Source organism: Strigops habroptila, chromosome 11 (genome assembly GCF_004027225.2).
Source record: "Strigops habroptila isolate Jane chromosome 11, bStrHab1.2.pri, whole genome shotgun sequence".
In the NCBI taxonomy this organism is placed as follows: Eukaryota; Metazoa; Chordata; class Aves; order Psittaciformes; family Psittacidae; genus Strigops; species Strigops habroptila.
Genome location: NC_046360.1, coordinates 37804750 through 37818987, shown reverse-complemented (window position 1 = coordinate 37818987; position 14238 = coordinate 37804750). Strand labels below are relative to the sequence as shown.

Here is a 14238-nt window from a genome sequence, read left to right as displayed (position 1 = left end):
GGCACGTGTGCATTATGTGTGTGTGTTTATATATGGCCTGTGCTGGGCTGAGGTCAAACACTTTCTTACGAAGCACAGCAATCCACACTGTTCCCGCAGGAACATGCACACAGCATGTTCATATCAAACTGAACCAGGATCTGGCTCATCATGTCCTTTTCAAATTGAGATGCTCTTCCAAGCCACTTTCACCCAGCATTTGCCACAATTCCAAGGTGGGAATGACCGCTACAAGGGACCCTGCCTGAAGGAGCACCCTCATCCTCCTCCATCTGAGCCCAGGCACAGCCTGTTGTGGACAAACCTCCTCCCAAGCCCCTTGGGTTGCCCCAGGCTGTCAGAGGCGCTGTGCAATGTTCCAGTGGCAGCAGCGAGCAGCCAAGTGCTCAAGCTTGGCTAAACTCAAGGTTTTCAGGGGAGCAGCTCCTCGTTGCATGAGAGCATGGCTTGGCTCATGGTCTGCAGTGAAACCCTCCTTGCTTTCAGCTGGAACATGCCCCTGGCCAGGCAGTGCCCCTTCAAAGCAGCACGTTTGCACCCCGGTCCAGAGCAGACACCTGATGCTGTCAATGGCCAACGCTTGCTCCAGGGAACCTGGGAAGCTCAGTGGCCATGAGAGGAGGAACATGCCTTCAGCCTGGCGTTCACACTCCGCTGCGTGGCTGATGCCAGCGTTAGCAAGGGCGCAGCTGCAGGAATTCATCGCTCTGCGGGATGCTGGCAACGGCGAGGCGGGAGAGAGCAACTGCCTCTGCAGGGGGCTCGGGAGGAGGCGGTGAGTAGTGACAAACAAGGGCCTCCAACAACGGCATCTCTCTATTGCCACTGCTCACACCGTGCGCCAAGTGAGGCGGGACCAGAGCGCAGGAGGAGGTTGTAGGACAAAACTGGAGGGTGGCTTGCAGCGGGGCAAAGAGCTGGGTGATTCAGGAGTCCCGCTCCATCCCTGTGTGTTTGCAGCGGTGTGCTTGGCCACGTATTCAACTCTGTGTGGGTCACTACTGGCATAGCAGAAGCATCACGAGGTTGCAAGTGTTTAGGAAGCATTTTGTGTTTCTCCACAGTGACACAAAGCCTCTTTCTCCTCCCGCACCCAACGTTCATCCCCACCACACACAAGTTTGGTTTCGGTGACAAGCTTGTTTCATCCCTTGTTTCTGCTGGTTTTGCTATCTCAGGGGCAGCACTTGCCCCAGCAACGTACATGCGTTCCCGCAGAGCTGGGCACAGCTTACGGGTGCTGGCAGTTTCTGTCCCCAGGGATGCTCTCTGGCACCAGGAGGTGAGGTGCTCACAGCTCTGTGCCCCTTGGGCCTCGCCGTGTGGTTCCAGGCACAGCAGCTCTGCCATCCCCAGTGCAGGAGCAAAGGGCTGGCTCAGGCAGGGAGGGCACGACACCAGTGTCTCTATGGGCTGCGTGCAGAAAGCCCTGGTAGACACAGACCCAGTGGGAAGGGAGAAAAACAGCCAAAACAGTTAAACAAACACTCAGGAGGGAGCTGGCAGACGGAGAAGGCAACACGCGGAGCTGGGTTCAGGCTGAATCATGTGCTAAGCCCCCAGCAGGGCTCAGCACCACAAGCTCCCCGGTAACACCAGCCTGGAGGGACACACAGGCACGCACATCACCATGACAAACCCCACGCTGGGACAGCGGGGACAAGGCTGCTTGGCCAGCACTGCAGCAGCCAGCTTCCAAATGCACTGGAGCCCAGGCGGGAGGAGGCTGGAGATGCCCGATGGCCCTGAGTCCAGCCAGGAAAAGCACATTCACTGCAGACCTCAGTTGTGTCTGCGAGAGGATTCTCCCAGACTGGAATCCAAGTGGCAGCCAAGAGATCAAGGCTGTCCCACCCAACAGTGGGAAAGGGAGGTGGGAGATAGGTACTGTGAGGGGACAGGCTCACGATGATACAGACATTTACAGGAGAGTCCCACAGAGGGATCAATGCTCCAGTAAATAGAGATGACAGGGAAGGAGCCACTACACGCAGGCCCTTGGTGGGAAAGGCAGCATTCATGGCAGTGTCCTGTGGACAACCATGTCCTGATACCTCTCCAGGTGTGCAATAGCTGAGACCAGCACCGTCAGTTTCTCCTAACTTGAAGAGCAACCATGGGATGTGTTTATACCCAAACCCAACCCCACAAGCTGCCAAGCAGCTGCTCCAGCATCCACATTGCTCTCTTATGCTCTTCCTTCCCCCCATAGGTGCAGGAGTTCCCCAAAGAGGAGGAAACATAAAAGTATTGAAAACCAAATGTATTCAAAACACACACGGTAAGAAAATTGCATACAAACACTGAGCCCATCCTGCCCATCCTGAACAGCCCCAGCCCAGGGCTCCTCCACTGCTCCTCCCCACAGCAGCACCAGATTTAGGTGCCAGCACTTCAATCCAGCTGTAAATTCACATCTGGTGACAGCTGCACACAGGTTAACACCCAGGGAGGCAGGAAAAGCCCCTTCCTAAGGCTTCTGGACATCCCCAGCATGTACTGAGGGAGCTCTCATTGCCCATTCAGATCACTGCTAATATCAGAAATAGTTTTATTTCAGTTCTCATCTTTCTTTACCCCCCTCCTTGCAGAAACCAAGCACAAGGTCAACGCATGTGGGCACCTGGGGAAATGTCGAGTGTAAGGCACAAGGACCTGGAGCTGGAGGCTGGCTGGTTCCTGAAGCTGAAAGCAGCCTCAGTTATCACCCAGCAGGCTGTGCAGTCACCAGAGATGGGAAAAGAGAATCCCTGAGATTGCTTCCAATCCAGGGGGGTGGATAAGGCAGACAAATGCTTTCTGAATGCTCCCACTTGGTCCCTCCTGCAGATGAGCCCATAACAACTAGCAACAAATCAACAGCAAACATGCCATCGAGGTGGCCAGCAATCCTCTCCCTGTTGTGCTTAGCTACAAGACAAAACAGTGAACCAAGCTGCTAAACAGACTTGGCTGGGCATTTAACTACCTAATTCTGTTCTATTTACAAGGTCTTCAGCAGCTCAGCACTGCCTTAATCCACAAGGCACAAAGCAAGCGAGAGAACGTGCGGCTCAGTCCCTCTGGGTCTCTGCAGTGCTCCTGGGAGGGCTGCAGGACAGAGGTCTCGTCTCCAGGAGCACGGGGCGGACTCGGTGCCAGCCTCAGAACTGCTGGACAATGAGCTTCCGCTTCACATCCCGGCTGAACCTGTTCATCCTGAACACTTCGCTGTCAAAGAAGGCTGCGAGGTTGTGGATGTTGATCTGCCGAGCCTGGGGAGGACGGAGGTGAATGGTTATGAAAATTAAAAAGCAGGAACCATGTGGTTTTCCATAGCAGAGGACACAAAATCTGACAGTCAGCAATCTCTGCTCTGCTCAGCGGGAGCCAGAGCCGCAGCAGCAGGGAGACAGCAGGTCAGGAGGAAGGAGCATTGGCAGAGCTGAGCTGAGCAGAGAGGATGCTGGCTCAGCACCTGCCTGCTCTCTGCTCGCCCTTTAACTCCCACTTGAGCCAGAATGGAACTGCTATCCCAGAGCCCACAGCGCCTCACCCACTGGGAGAGTTTTGTGCGAGACCTCTGCCTGGGGTGGTCACACCAGCAGCACCAAGTGGTGCTGTGGCTCTGGGAGTTGTTACTCTGCATGTTTGGTGCAAGGAGCAGAAAAGCAGCAATGCAGGAATCGAACAGTGCTTTAGTGCCAAGCAAGGTCAATACTCTGCACAGACAGGCCAAGTGAGGAGCAGAGCCCTTGGACAAGGATGAGGATGCATTGAGGAGGATGAGCCTCAGGAGGGATTGGGAAAGTTCATACAAACTAGAGATTTTCCTGCTTTTTGCTTCTTCAAACGCAGGTGCCAGGGAACTGATGTTCTCATTCCCCTGCAAAGCACCAGCCGTACTGCAGGATTTACCATTCCAACCCCAAAGCTTTATGGGGGTGCAGGAAAACGGAGGGGGAAGAATATGGTGCTTCCAGGCAAAAGAGGAGCAGAGACAGATGGGACAGTCCTGACTCTGGCTCAAACTGATTAGCACCAGTGCTTCTCTGCTATCAGACAAGTTACAAGCCTGAGGACACCTCTGGTTCTGAGCCTGCAGGCAGACAGCAGGAACCAACCTGAGCAGGCTTGCTATGAGAAAACCGTACCTTATCCACCAGGTCCTTCTCTGGTACTTCTATGGTGTCCTGCTGGGCCCCGTATCGGTTTCTCTGGTACATCACCTGCTCTGCAACCAGCTGCTTCAGGATGAAGAGCAGCAGCTCGTTGTTGTCTTTCTTGAATGACAGGTAGCGGGAGAAGGTCTGGGAGAGAGGATGAGATGAGCCAAGAAGGTCAGGACCCGAGTGACGCACTGCGGCTCCCGTGTCCTGCACCAGCCTCCCGACACAGCACAAGGGGAACCAAACAACACCGCTGTCACCTGCGCCCTTGGTGTCTCTTAAGGGACATTGGCTTTGCCAAGCTGCCACCTGCACATGCAGCAGCAGCCTTGTGACAGCCACGACACTGTGCTGGCTGCTCTTACACCCATGTGAAACCTCCAGCCCAGACAGCCCCGTGCCTCCCCAACAAACACTCGCGCCTGGCTGGCTCTGTGCAGCCAAAGGAGAGGCCGCAAGTCATCCAGACTGAGGGCAGACACTCGCAGTGGATAAATGCCAGGCTGCGGCCAGCCAAGAGCTGTTTGGAGCCAGTCCCTGCCACACAGAGAAAGGGCAGACTGTGCACTGAACTACTGCGAGTGCTGCCCGGTGGTTAACTGTCCCCTGAGGAGCCCTAGAAACAACGTGAAGAAACTAACTGTCTGCTCGGCTCCATCACCTGGCAGCAGTGGGGGTCCTGTGCCAAAACAGCAGGGAAAAGCACAGAGACAGGGCAGTGCTGACGCAGGGGCTCGGGGTCTCTTTCCTTATCAACCCCAACAAAACCAGTGCCCCACCACTAAGGACAGGCAGTCACGCAGCAGTGCCTCACAGTGCCCGTTTACATGGGCTCAGCACCCCTCGGAGCACAGGAGCCTCTCCCCAGAGGCACGGCAGTGCCCGGGCCCTGCAGTGGCACCCATGGGGCCGGGGTGCAGCCGCACCGGCGCTCACCTTGCGCATGCTGCGCATGACGCTGAACTTCTGCGTGTCGATGAAGCTCTCCAGCATCACCCTGATGGCCATGTTCACATCGTCCTCCACCACGTAGTCCCGCAGGTGCATGCGGGCGTGAGCCTCCGCCATGCGGATCATGGACTCGATGTGACGCACCGTGATGGGGATGCTGCCCGTTGCCTGAGGGGAGAGGAGAATGAGAAACAGGGGGCAACAGAGGTGGCTTCTGGCCCAGGACGTGCCTGGCACTGCAGGGGGCTGCTCCTGGACCTCTGAGCGCTGTTTCAGGCTGAGCAGGCTCTGCCACCTGCTGGCATGTTCAGCTGAGTGGCACAGGCTCCCCCGTTCAGCATCTTAATCTGGGGATGCTACATGGGTCCCTCTTTGCCATTTAGTGCCTTTCCAGGAACAGCAATCGTGTTTCCTCCAGCAACTTTCAGGAGGAATTAAAGAAGTAAAAAGCCAATTAAAAAATATAGTTATCCCAAGTTCCAAAAATCTCCCCCTGACCTCAAGAAACTCCTCTTCAGGAGCATGAAATGAGCCTGAGAGGTCCCACAGACAAAAGAGAAGGGCATTTCTACATAGAACACTCTCTATAATGTATGAGGAGCACATGGGGCTGGGTGAATGCAAACACCTCCCGTGGGCCTGCCAGACTGGGTGACAGAAAGGACTTTGCCACGGCAGACACCAGTACATGTGTCCAGTCCATCACTCCCCAGATCACCAGCAGGCACAGCTCTGCACTCAGATGAAGAATCATCTGTTCAGCAAACACTGCAGGATCCGCCTGTCTCTGCCAAAACGGTGCCACATTTTTGTGATGGGAACGGCAAGAATGTGACAGCACATGCTGGAGCAGCCTCGGGCTGATCTGCAATCCAGGCACACACTTCTTCGCCCCTCTCCTCAGTATTCTCACCATAGACTCTTTCCTGAGGTCACTGTACATCCGGGCCACCTTGTCCTGATCCATCTGGTTGAGTTTGGGGTGGACCTTCTCTTTGGCATAGATGATGTATTTCCTCAGGATCTCCTGGGGAAGGGGTTCAACCCCGTACGTGTTGGGAAGATTGACCTCACTGGCGTCCCCATTCATTCCCTCCTTGTTCCCTGGGTGGTGCTTGACATGGCTACCAACAACGAACCGGGCAAGCATTTCATCCTACAAGAGAGCAGTGGACACGCAGACACTGAAGACACACACTGGACAGCAAACCTGCAGCCGAGCATCCCGACAGCAGCACCACAAGCTCAGACTGACAGCACAGCCTGTACCTGCACAGGGTCCACCGTGTCTCTCACCACACACAGGATGTCAAAGCGAGAGATGATGGGCTCGGACAGGTCCACGTTCTCTGAGAAAGTCAATGATGGGTCGTATCGCCCACCTGGGTCACAGAGACAATCAGAGTCAAACACAGGCTCCAAAGATGAAGCTCTGAAGCAAGCACTTTACTGCTCGCTTGATCTCTGCCCCAGCCTGGAGGAGCCAGGCAGAGGGAGGGGAAGCTGTGCCACAGCTCTCATGACTGATGCTGGAAGCCTGACATGGTCCTGTGGTCTCTGAGCACTTACCGATGGGATTGGCAGCAGCAATAACAGTGCAGCGGGCTTGCAAGGACGTGACGATGCCTGCTTTGGAGATGGAAATGCTTTGCTGTTCCATGGCTTCGTGGATGCTGGTCCTGTCCTGATCGTTCATCTATGAGAAAGCAAGAATGACTTAAACTGAATCTGTGCCCATACTCCATTGCCCAACAGACCTGGGGGAATCAGCTCCTGATGCTCTGGAAAAGTAACAGAATGCACTATAGACAGGAAGGGCCTCAACAAACTGGAGGAGCTTTGGTCAGCTGGTGGATGGCACCACGAGTGATAGTGTCTCCTCACAGCAGAGGTTACAAGCAGTCCCCCCACACCTCATCCACCCATGGAGGTGAAGCTGGGCCTCACCTTGTCGAACTCATCGATGAGGCAGACACCTCTGTCAGCCAGCACGAGGGCTCCCGCCTCCAAAGTCCACTCCTTGCTGACCGGGTGCCTCTGGACATAGGCTGTGAGACCCACGGCAGAAGCGCCCTGGCCAGTGGTGAAGATGGCTCTGCTGGACGCCTTCTCTATGTACTTCAGGAACTGGGATTTGGCTGTACCGGGGTCTCCGCACAGAAGCACGTTGATGTCACCACGGACTTTGTGTTTGCCGCCTGTAACAGCAATGGGAGACACGCTGGCAGCTGAGTGACTGGCTTGATAGCACCACAAAGCCAAAGGGAAGGCAAACAACAGGCAGGGAAACCGCTTTACATGAAGTGAGGGAAAAGAGGCACCAAAACCAACCTCTCAGAGGAGGAGGAGGGATAAAACCTTGCCCAGGCTCGCAGCAGGAGCTGCTTTCAGTCTTAGTCTTTCTACTGTCACACCAGAGTTTTCAGTGTGATAAAAGCAGACACTTCCACCACAGGTATCCCTCAGCCTCCTGCCTCGTCTGCCACCAGGACACACGGACAGCTCTGACCACCCTCACTGCAACAGCACAGACAATCCCAGATCCATTTGCCTTCAGCTGAGCGAAGCTGAAGGGACACAGGTGCCACTCACCTGGGTTTTTGGGCTCTCCACCAAAGAGAGCTAAAGCCAGGCCCCTCTTGATATCTTCATGCCCGTAAATAGATGGGGCGATGCTGGCAAAGATCTGAAAGGAAAACCAGAGGAGTTGTACAGGGAATACCATTTCTCATCTGCACAGAATCTGGCACTAATATCAGCAAGGTGCTGTATCTACTGCTGTCTCCAAAGGGTCTTGTATTAGCCAAGGTGAGGGGTCTCTTTCAAAGGTAACCACCCCCCCCGGACCCCCTAAAGGTGCTTCACAATAATGGTGCTGTTGGGGCACAGCAGATTGTGCAGTCTGGTCCTGGCGCTCCTTTGCACACAAAGCCCATCTCAGTGGCTGTTATCAGCTGCTGCAGAGCTGGAGACCTTGACTTGAGACTCACTCACTGCACATGATAGTAGTGGAATGGGCTCTGCCGCACGAGAACTGTCATCATGGTCAAATATTACACACAACTGGCTTATTTCTCAAGGGTACTCTGATAATAGCCTGATTCTGGAGACTACTGACCCTAAACCAGCCCTGGCTCAATTGATGTTTCTCCACCCACTGGGGACAGCAAGTCAAAATAACACCAGCATGACCAAGGCAAGAGGGAAATGCCCCTATCACAGAGCTTAAACCTGACCCAAGTGAGGCTGAACGTGCCCCAGTCCAAGAGCTTTGTTCTTTCAAGTATTGGATTTGGGTCTTAGCATGCAGAAAGCAGCAAAGCTGAGATCTCTATCACAGCTTAAGCTAAGTAGTAACATCCCCTTAAGAGTATTGGAGACACAAGCACTGGCCCCTCGGAACACTTCCCCCTGTTTGCTTTCAAGGTATGGGGAGAGAAACCCAGGATCAGATGTAAGCAGTGTCTGAGTGCCTCTCACCCATCCTCCAGCCCTGTTGTGACGTGGAAGGCTCAGAGAAGGAAGAAACTGAAAATTGGACCCCCAAAAGTACAAGGCACGTTTCTTATTCCCTCCTATAACTCACTCTCATCAACAGCTGAGAGCTACAAAAGACCACGCAGAGGGAACTGGGCTGGCGAGCTCCCAACAGGGACAGAAGGGATGCCTGAGGCTGACGCACCTTCTCCCCGATTTGCTCATCCTTGGACAGCCCCATGATGACTTTCACGTCCTCATCAGTCAGCTCTCCAATCACCAGCTTGTTGTCCTTCTTGGCGATGTGGTTGGCCAGGATCACAGTGGCAAACACTGGGAACCCGTTGGCAGTGTTCAAGGAGCCGTCATAGTTGTTGTGGTAGATCCCCGTCAGCTCCTGGGAAGCAGGAGATGGTGTGTCAGTGCCTCCACAATACAAAACAGCCCCTTCTCCGTTTCAAGATACCAGTGTCATAAGTAGCTGCCCAAATGCACGAGGACGATCCCTCCCCACATCCCCACAGATGATACCACCCCATCCCTGGGTTCAAGAGCATACTCACGATCTCATCCCCTGGCTTGCAGCTGTCCACCAGGTCGGCGAGGAGGATGGCATCCTTGGCACGGGGCAGCCTGCCCGCAGCCACCTTGCCCGGGCTCTCCTGGATCTTGATGCGCTGGTAGTTCTGATAGACCGTCTGCACCGACACAGAAAGGCTGCTCAGCCAGGCTGGGAGGCACCAAGGGTGATGCTTTTCAAAGCACCTCACCAGAGAAGCACCATTCAAACACTGGGGCACGGGAGGATGGAGGTTGTGAGGAGCAATTCCAGCGTGTGAGACAACAGTGGGGACAGGAAAGCACTTTGCCACGTCTCACCACTGTGTTTCAGCCTCCATAGTGTTTGTCCACCCAAATACGGGACCAGTTCCTAGGGGAGGATGCTCCACATGGGATGGTTAAAGATACCAAAGCAAGGAATTAAAGTCAGAAGCTCCATATCAGTGATTTTGCTACTGTCCTGGCAGGTCAGGAAATACTGACCTAACTTGGGAAGGAGGAGAGCTGGGCAGGCTGTGCCTGCTATTCTGCAGTATGGATGGGTAACTGTGTACCACAGAGGGGATTGTGGCAAAAGATTCAGCCCAAACACTTACAGTGGGGCAGAAAATTCCTTGTGGCTGCTCAATTGGGCCGATTCAGCCCAAGAGCTCAAACAGACAACATCTATCCTCACAAGTGCCTGGACACAGGCAGTGGAGCAGCCTGGCAGGACAGGCACAGCCCCATCCGGGCGAGCACATCTCTTACCTCTTCCATGTTGATTTCAAAGGGGCCAAGGGACTGACACTCTGGACAGGAACCAGGTTTCACCTCCTGGTTCTGGGACTGGAAGAAGGGTCCCAGGATGAAGCTGCACTTGCTGCAGTTGTATTTGACCATGCTGAGCTGAGGCAGGACCCCCGTGCAACTTGTCACCACCCCGCTGGTCCGGATCAACTGATTCAAGTGCAGTTGCCTGAGGAAAGACAGAGAGATGCTGGGTGCCTGCAGGGCACGGGAGGCAGAACTCCCTACAGCAACACCAGGAATACTCTTGCTACAAGACACAGTTCCTAAAGGCTTGGTAAGAAACACTTATCAGTAGGAGCTTTCTACCAAGGTTTGTGTTTTACCTTGGGAACACAAAGTTCATCCTTAACATGACTTTTTTCCTGTAATAAGCTCAGCCATCCCATTGGATTTATGCAGAGATCTAGCAGATGAGTCCTCCTGAGCACCCAAAGCCTGCTGCAGGCCCCATGGCCACTGCTGCAGTTGTGCTGCTTACCTGAGCGACCGCAGCTCCTCCACCAGAGGGAGGTGGGAGATGCGGACATGGATCTCCTGGGCAATGCGGTCGTACTTGGGGTACATGGCCAGCACCACTTCCTTGGCTGCTTCATCAAAGATCTTCAGCATTTCTGCTGGGGCCTCGGGCAGAAAGTAGGCGAGGACATGCTCCTGGGCTGCCAGGTCCTCGTAGTTCACCACCAGACTCTCTCTGTTCTCTTAAGAAAACACATGGGTGAGTTGTATTTTCAATCTGCTCATTCCTTGAGGAGTGTACAGAAAACAGCCAGAACAAAGAGCCTGCACCCTGCATCCTGCCTGCACCTTCTCCCAGAAACATTTAGATCTGAAAATGGGTAGAAAACTCTTCTTCATTTATTTCTCTGACAAATTCTTCAGCACTACCAATCTGTGCTTGTTCCTTTCCAGTGCAGCAGATACTTCCCAGGCTCAGTGCTCCCCAGACTCAGAAGCCTCAGCCCAACACACAACTCTCCCAACAGACTTCCAGGAAAGAGAAGTTAATAGGAGAGACATTACATGTGCTGAATTGCTGGCAAAAAACCTGCTGTGTATGTTCCTGGAAAGGGACAAGACAAATGCCTTTTATTCCCAGCTGTACAACACTGCCCCTGATCCACTGCTTGAGCTTCTGCCTCTCTATAAAGAAATATGAACATCTGCAGTTCCAGGAGCTGTTCTACATGTGACAGCTTTTGCTTTATAAATGCATCAGTGCCAGCCCGAGTGACTGCTGCTTCTGGCAGTGCCTTGTCAGAAGACAGGGCTGTAACACTGACACAGTCTATGTGTGGCTATTCCAGTTTGCTCTGTGAGAAAGCAACTGGCACAGACAGTGAGCAATTGTTGTCTCTGTGGGATCTCCAACTTGCAGCCCGCTGTCTGCTGCCCCACACACTCCCCTGCTTGTTCTATATGAATATTGATGAGCAGCAGACACCAGGGGCCTTCGATTTAGACAGCCAGAACCAAAGATGATGGTAGACATGTTCCCATTACTCATCTACCTCCATCAGCATCAGCCTCTCCAAGTGCTGACTCAATGTCTGCGACAAACAGGGCAGGCAGAACAAGCCCACCCATGGGCTGGATCGCTGTGAGGTGGCCCCCATAGAGCCCCTCCTCACCCAGCCCTACCTTTGCACATGTCGCTGATCCTCTCCTTGAAGACGTTGTGCCCGCGGTCATCCACGTGGGTCTTCAGGAAGTTCTTGAAGCGGTGGTAGATCTCAAGCCGGGGAGCTGCCATGGAAACCCACTCCCTCACCGAGTGCCCCTTCATGTCCTCCAGGTTCTCAATGCTCTCAATCATGTCTTCATCCTCCTCCTCCATGCCATCGGCAGCGCGCTCCGCCAGGCGCCTCTTGCGCGAGGGGCGGTCTTCCTCTTCATCGTCACTGTCTAAAGGTGCGAGGAGAAACAACTGTTGAAGACTGGGATACCCATTCCCGCTCTTTGGATTAGTCACAGTTGGGTTGCATGGGCTGTGGAAGCAAAGAGGTCAGAGCGTGGAATACAAAGGACCATCTCAGGCCCAGCCTAAATCCAGTTCTAGTCTGGCTCCTACACCTTCCACAGCGTAGCTAAAGACTTTATGGGGGTGAATAAGATTCACATGCAACAGCACACGTATGTCCATTAATGTACTGAGGGAAGAAGGCCAAGGAATGGGCTTCCAAGAGCACCAATGGTCCTCCCATCCTTCCCACAAGAGTCTCAATAGGAACACCAACAAACTTGACAACATACACTTGTTAGGTTCCCAAATCTTTGATACAAGCCCAGGGTCCTGATTTTTGTTTCAGCAGTGAACACATAACCAGAAGAACACACCAAATGAACTCCTAGGAATCCCAAACCAAAGGAACAACGCAGTGGGGAGTCCAGCCAAGCCACAGCCAGAGGTTTCACTAAGAGCCCAAGCACGCTGGAGCTCTGGAGACCTTCCTGCTAAGCTGAGGGTGAGCCCAGCTCCCAACAGGGGCCAGTTACAGTCACTCATACATCAGCATCCCGCTCAGCACAGCTCATGTCCACCTACCGTAGAGCAGCCCCCTCCTCATGCGGCCCATGCCCTGCTCCAGCTCCCGGTCTCGCTGCCTCATGACGCGCTCGGCGGCTTCCCGCTGGCTGGCCGTCAGCTCCTCCACGTCCTCATCGTCCAGCGCCAGGCCCTCTGCTTCGTACACGTCCAGCTCGGGGATGGGGCGATAATCCCTAGTTCACACACACAGCATGGGGTCAGGACACATACAGGAAAGCTCTTCCAGCCCCTCTCTGGCTACTGCTGGGTGGGGGTCAAGATGGTTGCTCTGCAGCAACAGGCTTTAACCTGCCAGAGGGGAGATTAAGATGAGCTCTTAGGCAGAAGCTCTTCCCTGTGAGGGTGCTGAGGCGCTGGCACAGGGTGCCCAGAGAAGCTGTGGCTGCCCCATCCCTGGCAGTGTTCAAGGCTAGGCTGGACACAGGGGCTTGGAGCAACCTGCTCTAGTGGAAGGTGTCCCTGCCCGTGGCAGGGGGTTGGAACTGGATGAGCTTTGAGGTCCCTTCACCCAAACCAGGCTGGGATTCTACGATCATGATGGCACTTTGCCCAGCAACTCTTCAGCCTCCTCACCCCAGCTATCAGCAAGCAGAGGGACCTCCGCCATGGCTGAGAGCCCCCCATGTCACTGGCTGCATTGACGTCCTGTTAGCAAACCCCATCCCCAGACCCCCCCCACCGTCTGCTTACCTTTCCATCCCTTCCCCGATGAGCTCTTCCCCTTCTTCCTCCTCTTCGGGGAGCCCCTCGGTCCCCAGGAGCCCTTCGGACTCATCCTCGAAGGGGGGCAGGTCCCGGCCGGGGCTGGATGTGAAGGCATCTCCCCGGCGGGAGCTGCGTACGGGGCTGGTGACCGCCACCTGCGACTCGGAGGAGTCCTGCAAGGACACGGAGGGTCAGGGGGGGCCGGGGGACAGCGGAACCGGGGCGCCCAGGGGCCTCCAGGGTGATGAGGGGCATAGACCCCAACGGGGGAGCGATTAAACCCTCATCCTTCCGTGCAAACGACAACGGGAGCGCAGGCGGGAGTGGGGGAATCCACCCTCCGAGCCCCGAGCCGGGCGGGAAGGGCTCCGATCCCCCCCGGCCCGGGTCTCGCTCCGGGGCAGGGCACGGGGGAAACGTCCCTCTGCATTTCGGGTGTCCCCATTCACACCCCTCCCCAAAGCCCCTCTGGACCCAGCGCAACTGTGACCGCAGCGGGGCAGGAACCGGGGTCCGCACCCCACGGGGTTAACGGGGATACCCCGTCCCATCCCATCCCATCCCATCCCATCCCATCCCATCCCATCCCGCCCGCTCACCGCCATGGCTGCCGCGTCCTCTCGCCCGGCCGTATTCCGCGCGAAAACGGACCCACGTGGTCGGCGAAAGCGCGCGAAACCTCATGAATAATGAATCGCCTCGGGGGCGGGGCCAGCCCCGCGAGCGAATGTGGATGAGGCCGGGGTGGGGCCGGAGGAACGGGCAGAAGGGGCAAATTTGGGCAAATTGGCGTAGATTTGGGCATTTCCTTCTGCTCCGCTCCTCTCCGGCAGCGATCCCGCTGGGAATTCCCGCGTCTACGTCCTCGTGGCTGCCCCAGCCACGGAGCCGCGGGACACCCGCCTGGAGCAGCTTCACCGGGATTCACACTCGCGCAGCAGAGGCGGGAGGGGGGGTTCGGGTGTTTGGGGGTTCGGGGGAGCCCGCCCCGTCCCGCGGCGGCCGTTCGGGCACCGGCACCTTTAAGGCGCGGCGGGCCCGCCCCTCAGGTCCCGCCTC

The 14238-nt window shown here is 55.4% G+C and overlaps 1 protein-coding gene across 1 annotated transcript; it reads right to left on the bottom strand.

Moving 5' to 3' along the window:
- Positions 1-2247: 2247 nt before the first annotated feature.
- Positions 2248-13859, bottom strand: MCM2 (minichromosome maintenance complex component 2). Its single transcript, XM_030501893.1, has 16 exons — positions 13779-13859; positions 13165-13352; positions 12472-12647; positions 11568-11831; positions 10408-10627; positions 9888-10095; positions 9140-9274; positions 8782-8973; positions 7692-7785; positions 7047-7297; positions 6669-6795; positions 6369-6481; positions 6013-6255; positions 5085-5267; positions 4134-4289; positions 2248-3254 (listed from the first exon to the last, which is right to left on the bottom strand). Exons 1-16 carry the CDS (start codon positions 13782-13784, stop codon positions 3144-3146), a joined length of 2667 nt encoding a protein of 888 aa, XP_030357753.1. The 5' UTR covers positions 13785-13859; the 3' UTR covers positions 2248-3143.
- Positions 13860-14238: the final 379 nt, after the last annotated feature.